Here is an 11,384-nt window from a genome sequence, read left to right on the forward strand (position 1 = left end):
ACCTACAATTTTAGTTTCCTTTTCCAATTGTAAATGTTCTGTGTTAAGTGCGTGTTTGTGAAAAAGAGCAGTTTCCTAGTTTAACAAATAATGATTGGTTAGCGAAGGAAAGGCTATTTAGCATTTTACTGGTCAACTTACTTATTCCGGTATTCCGGATTCGGTAATTTTTGACTGCTCTTATTGAAACGGCTCGAATGACTTGCAGAAACAACGTGGTAGTATTTAAGATCGAAAACTTTGTTCTAGGTAGGAAATAAATTCATTTAGAATAATCAATTGACGGTATTTTGCATGATTACTCACGGATTCTAGTGTAAGAAAATCCTCAAAGGTAATAAAATATAGATCACTAGCTTTGAATAGCGGAAACGTAAAATATTTCACCCTTGCTCGAGATGCTCGACTTTTAGAAAAAATGTGGTTTAGTGTGATGTGTCTAGCTTGTCAAAAACTATACTTGTCAAAAACTACATGGGCGTTCGTGCGAAGAAGTTTTCTGGTGGGTTCATTTTATAGCAGAAACCAGGGGTTTCAACACTCCCCGGCCCGTAAAACTTGTCCGGAACCTGCTTCCGAGTCAGATTTACTAGATGAACCTACCTCGATTACTGCTAGTTTTGTTACCGGTCGTCGAAAGACTCCTGAAGACGTACGAACCAACACCTGGCGCACCTGGTTGTCCTTTCCTGGAATAACGTCCACGATTTGTCCCCGGATCCAACTGTTACGGCATAGGTCATCGGTAACGAAAACCAAGTCATCCTTCTTCAGCGGCTCGTTCGATTCAATCCATTTGCTACGGACGTTGAGAGACGGCAAGTATTCTTTCAGCCACCTTTTCCAAAGTTCATCGGAAAGCAGCTGCGATCGGCGGTACGAGCTTCTCAAGGCGGCAGCCTCCCCAGTTGGAGGTATAGGTAGATCCAGTTGGCCCGAAGAGCTACCTCGCAGAAAATGGTTCGGGGTCAACGATTCGGGCTCATCCGAATCCTGCGGCAGATAGACTAAGGGCCGAGTATTGACGATCTCTTCGGCTTCAGTTATTACTGTGAGCAGAATCTCGTCGGTCATTCGGCTTCCGGATGTCAGCGTGGCCATAACAGCTTTTGTTGAGCGCACCATGCGCTCCCATATGCCCCCCATGTGTGGGGCGGATGGCGGATTGAAGCTCCAACGGGTCCTCGCATTTGTGAACACATTTGCAGAAGCGGTGTCGATGCGTTTTATTTGTTCTTGCAGTTCCTTACTGGCGGCCTTCAGATTGGTTCCGTTATCGGAGAAGAATGTAACAGGAGGCCCACGGCGCAGGACGAATCTTCGGATTGCCATGATGCAAGAATCAGTGTTCAGTCGATAGACCACTTCGAGATGGATTGCTCGTACAGAGAGACATGTGAATAACACAATCCAACGTTTTTCTGATCGACGTCCGACAGTCACCTCGATCGGCCCAAAATAGTCCACACCAACATAGCTAAACGGCTTCAAATAAGGTGTGATACGTTCGACAGGGAGTGGGGCCATTCTTGCTGGTCTCGGTCGGGATTTTCGAACTGCACACCACTGGCACTGCTTCCCCACACGATCGATTACTGGACGAAGTTTAGAGATGTGGAATCGTTGGCGCATTTCGTTAAAAACCGTCTCCTTATTAGCATGGCCGTATCGCTGATGGTAGAAGTTGATAATATGATATGTGACGGCATGCTCTCTTGGCAGAATGATGGGGAAACGGGTGTCAAACGGAATAAAAGTGGCTTCTCTAATTCTCCCGTCGACGCGAAGTACACCCAAGTCATCGAGAAACGGCAATAAACGATGCAACGGACTTGTTTTCTCGATACTTAGCCACTTTTCTTTTGGCAGTCCCTCGTTCTTTTTCAGAGTTGCTAATTCATCGAAGTAGTGTTGATGTTGAGCCATTTTCCACAACACTGTCTCGGCGCGCTCATACTCGCTTTGCTGCAGCGGAACCACCACTCCAGGCACAAAACGCACAACCAACCTTTTCGTAGAGTCTGGGGCTTCAACTGTCTCAATCGGTTCTTTTTTGGCTTTACGTCGACAATTTGAAGCGAAACGAAACACACAGCATATGGTACGCAGGAGAATATTCCATTTCGAAATTCGTGTGACATCAATAAAAGAAAAAGAAGATATCGTAGTATGATGTTGATGGCAAACACGAAGTTCTTCAGTGGTGTTTGGAGAAGGTAAATGTTGCTCTGGCCACTCGCTCTCATCTTTTCGCAAAAAATCTGGGCCTAGAAACCAGGGACTATCAGTTTCTAAGAACAGACTAGCGCTCGGTTTCGTCACGATGTCAGCGATGTTGTGTTTTGTTGGCACCCAACGCCACTCGTCGATTTTTGTGTTCTGCAAAATTGTTCCGATACGAAATCCAACGAACGGTTTATATTTACGTTGGTCGGAGCGAATCCAAGATAGCACTGTCCGGGAGTCGGACCAGAACACTCGCCTCATCACCTTCAGATCGTGTTCGCATTCGATTTTGTTAGCAAGTGCAGAGCCGAGAACTGCAGCACACAGTTCCATCCTGGGAATTGACAACTGCTTAAGCGGGCTCACTTTAGTTTTCGCCATGACTAGTGAACATCGGTAGCTATTTCCCTCGGTAATGCGAAAGAAAGATGTTGCCCCATACGCCTGTTCAGAGGCATCCACAAACGTATGCAATTCTAAAGTGCGGTAGCTATCGTCGTCAATCAACTGGTCCCATTCACACCCGGTCCGCCAAAGGTCCTGGAGTAGGAGCTTCCCGAGAATAGTGAATGGCGCCAAGAATCCTAGCGGATCAAAAAGGCTCATGATTCCGCTGAGCGCGATGCGTTTCGTTGGTCTGATTTGGTTGTAGAAATATGGTTGTAGATCAGTTCGGACATCGGTAGAAAAAACAAAAACATCTTCTTCCGGTTTCCAAATTATTCCCAAAACACGCTGAGTGCCACTGGTTTTGGGGTCGCTTAACGCCACTTCCGGAGTCGAAGGGGCACCGAGAGCTTGAAGAACAGACTTGCGGTTCGAAACCCAGCCATGGAATTCGAAGCCTGCTTGCTGGTGTATGTATCGCACTTGCTGCGCTCGGGTGATCGCTTGTTCCTCGGTATCGGTACAGTCATAATAGTCGTCGACGTAATGACGCCTGTCAATAACGCCAACGGCTTCGGGAAACTTGTCGACAAATTGAGTAGCATTCAGTTTCTTCACGAACTGAGCCATGGCAGGGGAACACGCCGACCCGAACGTGCAGACATCCATAATATAAATTTCGGGCTCGACGTTGGGATTACTTCGGAAGAGAAACCGTTGGGCTTGGCGGTCCTGCTCCCGCACGCGTATCTGATGATACATTTCGCGGAGGTCCGCTCCGAAAGCAACCTTTCGCTCTCGGAATCGTTGAATTACAGCTGGAAGGGATGTGAGGAGATCGGGCCCCGGTAGAAGTACGGAATTGAGCGATATTCCATGCGCTTGAGCGGCGGCGTCCCACACCAACCTCACTTTACCCGGCTTTTTCGGGTTCTCGACATAATTTAACGGGAGGTACCAAATTCTTCCCGGTTCTGCAGAATCTAATTCTTCAGGCGTAGCTTTATGCGCATAGCGCTTCGATAAGTACGCCTCAACTTGCTGGCGAACAACTTGCTCGATGTGTGGATTCTTTTTCAAACGGCGCTCGAAATGTTTCTCTCGCTGTAAAGCCATAGCAAAACTGTCTGGGAGCTTAATATCGTCCTTTGCCCACAAAAGACCAACCTCGTAGCGTCCATCAACTCGAACGGTAGTGCAGTTCAAGATGGAACGAGCTCGCTTCAAATCGTCGGACTCCGGCAACTCTTTCACCAGAAAACCCGAATCATCGGCTTGGAAATAAGTACGAATCTGATCGTGCAGGTCTAGATTCGTAACACGCATCTCGTCATGGCAGCCAACAAACACAGAGGAACCTTGTGGCTTTCGTGGCCCGTAGATTGTCCACCCCAGATGCGAGCGGACAGCGATCGGCTCCGACGGATCACCGACTCGTGATTCGAGCGGCGCAAACAAGAAAACATTATTCAATCCGATTAATATTCGTGGCTCTTCCCCTGTGTGGGTAGCAGCAAACAGACCTCGCAAGTGTGGATACTGGTTCGAAATTTGTTGAAAGTCGATCAGCTGGCTCGGTAGGTGCATCTTCTTAACTGTATGCGCATCACTCAGCTGGAAACGATCACCTCCATCGCCGGAAATTTCTACGCAGACACATTCGGAGAGAGCTTCGTGCCGAACTACGTTTGCGGTCCACTGCAAAGTCAGCGGTTGGGGAATGCCTTTCAATTCTAACTCTCGTGCTAGGTTGTCTTCGATCAATGTGATTGACGAACCCTCGTCAATGTATGCCATCGTTTTTATTGAATGGTTACCGTTGTGTATAGTGACTGGAGCCATTCGGAAAATAACGGGAAATTTCGTGTGATGATGGGCGTTCATTGGCATGGGAGATTGAGCGGGAGAATCATCCATTGATCGCACAGAATGTTGCCTTGCTGGTAGGGGTTCTCGGGAATCACGATGTACTAGTGGATGATGATGTTGACGGCAGGAACCTACGTTGCACGTAATTTTGAATCGGCACCATCCGTCGTGCTCATTCAGACATCGCTCACAAAGCTTCCACTGGGTCATCAGTCTGATTCTTTCCTTCAGGGGACGTGATCGGAAATCATCACAGTTTCGGATTCTGTGATTATTTTTTCTGCAGAATCGACAAATCGATGGTACCGGGAATGGATTCCCCACAGCTCCACTGGAATGCGCCTGAAGGAAACCTTTTTCCTTTGATCTAGGCCTGTCACTAAGTCGGAAGTCAAAAAACTTCTGATCCACCACCAAAGTTACTTCGCTAGCTTCAGACATGATTTTTGAAGTAAAATCGGCGAATGTTCGGAGGGTAGTCCTCCCCTCGGCGCGTTTGAATTGGACCCACTCTCTCTTGGTGGCTGCTGGCAGCTTCTCGACTAGCTCTTGGATCAGGGTGGGATTCACCAGGTGATCGTGGAGCTCAGCTGCTTCTAGATGGTCGCATAATTCCTGGACAACCATTCCAAACTGGATGAAAGTTTCTAGCCGATCAACCCTCGGTGCAGCGGCTCGTTTTACTTTGCTAAGCAGTGAGTGTATAAGCTGCTCCGGCCGGCCGTACACTTCACGGAGCATGTGAATAATCTTCGGTACTGACGACGGCAGCATCAGTCGACTTCGGACGGATTCAAGCGCGGGACCTTTGAGGCATTCTTGAAGCCTGACTAAATTCTCCTGGTTTGACAAACCGCAAGCTTCGGTTGAATTTTTGTAGGAGCTAATAAAAAGCGGCCATTCCTCTGGCTTGCCGCTGAAGGTTGGCAAATTTCTTAGTAAAGCTGAACGCGCAGCGAGCTGTGCCCTTGTTGGCCCTGGCTGCGGCTCGCGATCAACGACGGATTGCACGACACCAGCTCTCGGGGAGTAATCATCAATTCCACTGGCGCTGGACTGTTCGTCAGATATAATTCGTTTCTGTACCTTTTCTGCAAGAGGCTCCGGGTACGTTGGACGATCGAATTTATAACCCGAATGTGGGTTGACCGCATCGTTGATTTGTTTTGGTTCGTCATCCCGAAGCCACTTTTTCACTTTCTCGACACCAGAAAGATCATCTCGTTCCTTGAACGGATCGTATCCACCGATAGCTTCTTCTTGGCTGACCGACAGCATTTCACTACGGGCGCGCTCGTAATCTTCCCGGAGTGCACGTTGCTGCTGTTGGAATTCCATTTCATCAGCTAATTTCTTCGCTAATATGGACTTCTCCATCTCGAGTTGTTTTTGTTGGAGCTGCTTCTCCTGTTTTTGGCGCTTTTCGGCATACTGACGCTCGAATTCCAGCTGCTTCTCACGTAGTACCCGTTCCTGCTCCAATTTCCTCTCGTTGCGTTCCATTTCGTCCCTCATTTTCTGTAGCTCCTGATCAAAATCGAGTTCCATTAGGCCAATAGTATTACGACCTTGGGAGATGATCGTGGCTTGATCACAGTCGGGTGTTCGGGGATAGTTTTCACTCATCACTGGAGGGATTGGTAGAACAGGATCCACTAGCACAGCTAAATTACCACAGACTTCTCGGATAGCGCCCAGTGATTGAGTGGGAGGAAGATTTGCACTCGAATCACCAACTTTGGTGGGCTTTTTAGCTGTGGTTTTCCGTGTCTTCTTGGCAAGACAAACATCGCACTTAAATTTTCGGCCGGTCGCTCCTGGGGACTCTTCCACACAGTCACAGTGGAACCGAGCCGAACATGATTCGCAAGCTACCATCTCATCCGTATCGAAACGATCGCACTTCCCACAGCTCGATGATGCCATCTCAAAAAGTGAGGTTAAAATTTTTGAGAAATGTTCGGAATTGTAGAACGAAAAACTATTTTTCGTAGCAGCTTGTATTACAGCAGCTCAAACTGTAAATTTTATCTTATATAATTAGTTATTGTAAATATTTTAGATTTGTGTGAATACCTACAATTTTAGTTTCCTTTTCCAATTGTAAATGTTCTGTGTTAAGTGCGTGTTTGTGAAAAAGAGCAGTTTCCTAGTTTAACAAATAATGATTGGTTAGCGAAGGAAAGGCTATTTAGCATTTTACTGGTCAACTTACTTATTCCGGTATTCCGGATTCGGTAATTTTTGACTGCTCTTATTGAAACGGCTCGAATGACTTGCAGAAACAACGTGGTAGTATTTAAGATCGAAAACTTTGTTCTAGGTAGGAAATAAATTCATTTAGAATAATCAATTGACGGTATTTTGCATGATTACTCACGGATTCTAGTGTAAGAAAATCCTCAAAGGTAATAAAATATAGATCACTAGCTTTGAATAGCGGAAACGTAAAATATTTCACCCTTGCTCGAGATGCTCGACTTTTAGAAAAAATGTGGTTTAGTGTGATGTGTCTAGCTTGTCAGAAACTATACTTGTCAAAAACTACATGGGCGTTCGTGCGAAGAAGTTTTCTGGTGGGTTCATTTTATAGCAGAAACCAGGGGTTTCAACAGCCACCTTAAGGACGCTTATTAAACCATAGAAAACAGCTATGTTTATTATTTGAGTTTTTTCAATGTTTTGTTTTCAGACACTCTAAAAATTTAATTTCCCAACTGGCAGAAACTTGAAAAAGTAGATAAAAACGTTTCGTATGCATTTTAAAAGATCAGTCTCTGTAAAGACATAATGAGAACCTCCTTTAAGAAGTATAAGCACCATTAATCGGGGCACGATAAGCTTTTTCTATCGTAGTATCAAGCTGCGATTAAACTGATGGTCACTGTTAATGTGAAATTGGGCGCCGAAGAACAGTTTTTGAGTTATGCTCCAAATTTAAAATATTGGAAAAATTTAAAAAAAACTTGCACTCGGATTTAACTATCTTTAACTTTAATTTTAACTTTAACATAACATTCATTCGAAATCTTTTTTTTATATTAAAGGTAAATAAATTTGATATCGATCATTTGAACTTCATTATGCGTTTGATCAAAGTGTTGTAGATATTGGTGACTTTATAATAAAAAAAAATTAAAAAACATTCATTTGTAAAAATTTTTTTTTTATAGAAAATTTTGTTTTAGCGAAAGTTTTAGACTCAAAAGTAAGATTTGAAAAATCTTATTTTTGATTGGCCTTAAATATCAGATGAATACAAATATTTCAAGTGGTTATTTATCAAAATCAATTGAAAATTTAATAAGTTATGATTACTTTATCATACCTTTTTGGGAAAATTTTGAAACTCGCCTTCTTTTGCATTTTCTTACAGCGTGTTTGTTCAAATTTATATGCTACAAAAGTTTAAACGATACATCAACTCACAGATGAACTAGAAGCAATTCCATTAGATTGAAAAATTGTGACATTTTTTTAAGTTACAGGAGACTTGATCCTTTGATGACTAAAGAAGATTTGATCCATTATTTTCAGGGTGTCCTGACCCTAGGCAAAAATTTAGTCAAATCCGTATATAAAAGGTCCGTTGACTATTTTTTACCAAATTAGTTCTCATTTCACAGTTTATAAGAATCAGACATGCCGCCTACAAAGTGCTGTCCCGAATCCTACTCCACCGCCTAACGCCACAAGCCAACAGATTCGTGGGAAGTCATCAGGCCGGCTTCATGGAGGGACGGTCAACGACGGACCAGATATTCACATTACGGCAAATCCTCCAAAAATGCCGGGAACACCAAGTCCCTACGCACCATCTATTCATCGACTTCGAAGCCGCATACGACACGATCGACCGTAACGAGCTATGAAAAATCATGGACGAGAACGGCTTTTCCGGGAAGCTGATCAGACTGATCAAGGCTACAATGGATGGAACGCAGTGCTGTGTGCGGATTTCGGGTGAATTGTCGAGTTCATTCGAATCCCACAGGGGGCTTCGACAAGGTGATGGTCTATCCTGCCTGATGTTCAACGTGGCGCTAGAAGGTGTTATTCGACGAGCGGTGGGCGAAATGCAGGGCACGATTTTCAACAGATCCAGTCAACTTATCTGCTTTGCCGATGACATTGATATAGTCGGCAGATCATCTGCGGCGGTGGAGGAGATCTACAGCAAACTGAAACGCGAAGCAGGAAGGATTGGGTTGATGATTAATACGTCCAAGACGAAGTACATGCTGGCCTGCGGATCCGAGACCGACCGAACCCGCTTGTCCAGTAATAACAAGGTCACGATCGACGGCGAAGAGCTGGAGATAGTCGAAGACTTTGTCTATCTCGGCTCACTGGTGACGGCAGACAATGACACCAGCCGTGAGATCCGGAGGCGAATTATCAGCGGAAGTCGTGCCTTCTATGGACTCCACAAGCAACTGCGGTCGAGAAGACTTAGCCCTCACACGATGTGTAACCTGTTTATGATGCTCATTAGACCGGTTGTTCTTTAAGGGCACGAGACATGGATATTGCTCGAGGAGGACCTGCGTACATTCGGGGTATTCGAGCGACGAGTGTTAAGAACCATCTTTGGCGGCGTACAGGAGAACGGAGTGTGGGGGCAAAGGATGAACCACGAGCTCGCGCGACTCTACGGCGAACCCAGTATCTAGAAGGTGGTGAAGGCTGGCCGGATACGCAGGGCGGGACATGTTGCGAGAATGCCGGACGACCGTCCTGCAAAACAGGTGTTCGCTACGAATCCGGTTGGAACAAGACGAGCGGGGGCGCAACGAGCGAGGTGGTTAGACCAAGTGGAGCGTGATCTGGCGATCGTGGGGTGCCCGAGGAATTGGAGAACGGTTGCATTGGACCGAGTGAATTTTAGGAATTATGTTCGTCAAGTTACTATATAAATAAATAAATAAATAAAAGAATCAGACAAAGAGAATTCTAAAAGTTTTTTTTTACCCCAGATTCATTGCATACTTTAAGGCACAATTTTATAGTTTTTTAATAAACACCTTTTTTTATTCCTTTTTGACAAATAATTACTGGATGAACATTAGTTATTGGACAGATTTTAGAAATTTCATGCTAACAAATGATCACGATCCATTCAGAAGAAAATTATAACTCTTTGGGCTCTAGCGATGAATTATACCCATAACATAAATTTTGGAAAACTTCTAAAAAAAATTTGAGAGTTTATTATTGCTTTGAAAATATGGCATTATTAAGTTCAAATCATGCTCTAACGATTGACATATTAAAAAATATATATCCGTTATAATTTTTTTATGTGAGAAACATTTAAAAGTGATAAAAAAGATCTCAAATCGCTTAAGTTAAATTTGTCTAACAAAGTTCAATAACTAGAACAATAATATTTTAAAACTTGTTAAGATAACAGCATTTTTAGAACATTTGATGTTTACAAGACATTCCTGTTCCGAGATATAGCGAAGGAATCAAAGTATCCCCAGGGATCAAATATCCTCATATCCCCTAATGATTGATTTCACTCGAATCTGATGTTTGAACCTATAAACTCCATATCACCAGCACAAAAGTTGATAGATAAAATCTGACAAATGATTTGGAACCTTAATTTTCAAAAAACAATCATTGAAACATAGGCAAAAAGACTGATATTCTCTTGAGTTATCAATTAAATTTTATAAATAAGTTTTTAAAATGGTAAGACATTTTCATTGAAAAATTTCCTTTATATCTTGTATTATATTTGTATCTTCAAATTATGTTTAAATTCACAAATAAATTTACCCATTTTTAAAGCATTGTTTTACAATTTTCAAATAAGTTTACTTTTTCAATTTTGTTTATTTTCTTTCAGTAAATTAGTCTTTGTTTTTGAATTCTGGATTATTGGTCCTGAAAACATGATCTGGAAGCCTATAATTTTTTTTTTACTAATTAGAAAAACATTGTTTATCCCTGCTGTATTTCAATTGACGGCGACCAAATATCCAGAGTTTAAAATTTCAAACTTAAAAATAAAAACATTTCAATTTTTTTTTATTCCAAATATTCTTTTATAAAATGAACATGTTTTTCAAATGTTCTTTTAAATCATGATGCGCAATTCAACTTAATTAGTCTTTTATTTGTGGTTTCAGTATATACAGCAAAACTTGAAATTCCTTATTTTTAATTTCATCAGTTGCTTATTTATCAATCAATAAATCAAACTTCCCAATCTTCACATTGTCAGTATAAGCTTTCAATGATGAATTGAACGTGTAAAGCTATTATAGTGAACTTCAAAATTTATATTTTTTTATCTTTTATTTTGATAACTGGAAGAATTTGAACACAAAAATGATCTCAGACTTTGATCACTAATGCTCTTGTAATAATTATTTTTTTCTTTTTATCAATTTGAAATCAATCATCAACTTTGTGTTTTAAATAATGTTTTGAATAAATGGATATTTTTTCCAGTCAACAATTCACTTTTCAAATCTTGATTTAATACTTTTCCCAACTCAAGATATTTCCGCGGATTTTTTCTATCATCCCTTCAAGTGAAAATCGAGAAATGAAATGTAAATTCAGATGATTAATGATACTAGTTTACAAAATCTTAAATAAAATCGTGAACTTCATTGACCGAACTTTATTTTTAATAGCACCGAATCCGAAAATAAAATTCAAAAAAATCTCAGTAGAACAGTTTTTGAAAGGTTATGCTCCAAATGTGTGTTTTAGAAAAAAAATAAAAAAGTACTTGTAGAAAGATTCAAATATCTCTGACTGCATAACATTAATTTTCAACCTAATTTTTTCATATTAAAGGTGAATAAATTTGCTATCGATCATTCATTTTTGCGTTTGATGTTAGTGACTTCATGATAGCAAAAATAAAAAACACGCATTTT

At 42.0% G+C, this 11,384-nt stretch overlaps 1 protein-coding gene across 1 annotated transcript; it reads right to left on the reverse strand.

The window, feature by feature from the left end:
* Positions 1–534: 534 nt before the first annotated feature.
* On the reverse strand, positions 535–6,408 carry LOC129742759 (uncharacterized). The gene has a single exon (XM_055734701.1). The coding sequence runs from the start codon at positions 6,406–6,408 to the stop codon at positions 535–537; it is 5,874 nt and encodes a 1,957-aa protein (XP_055590676.1).
* Between the last annotated feature and the right edge of the window lie 4,976 nt (positions 6,409–11,384).

The sequence above is a fragment of the Uranotaenia lowii genome, chromosome 2, assembly GCF_029784155.1.
Source record: "Uranotaenia lowii strain MFRU-FL chromosome 2, ASM2978415v1, whole genome shotgun sequence".
NCBI lineage: Eukaryota > Metazoa > Arthropoda > Insecta > Diptera > Culicidae > Uranotaenia > Uranotaenia lowii.

What these genes read in the sequence shown, in the direction of transcription:
- LOC129742759 (XM_055734701.1), bottom strand. Translation starts at nt 6,408, where the DNA reads ATGGCATCATCGAGCTGTGGGAAGTGCGATCGTTTCGATACGGATGAG.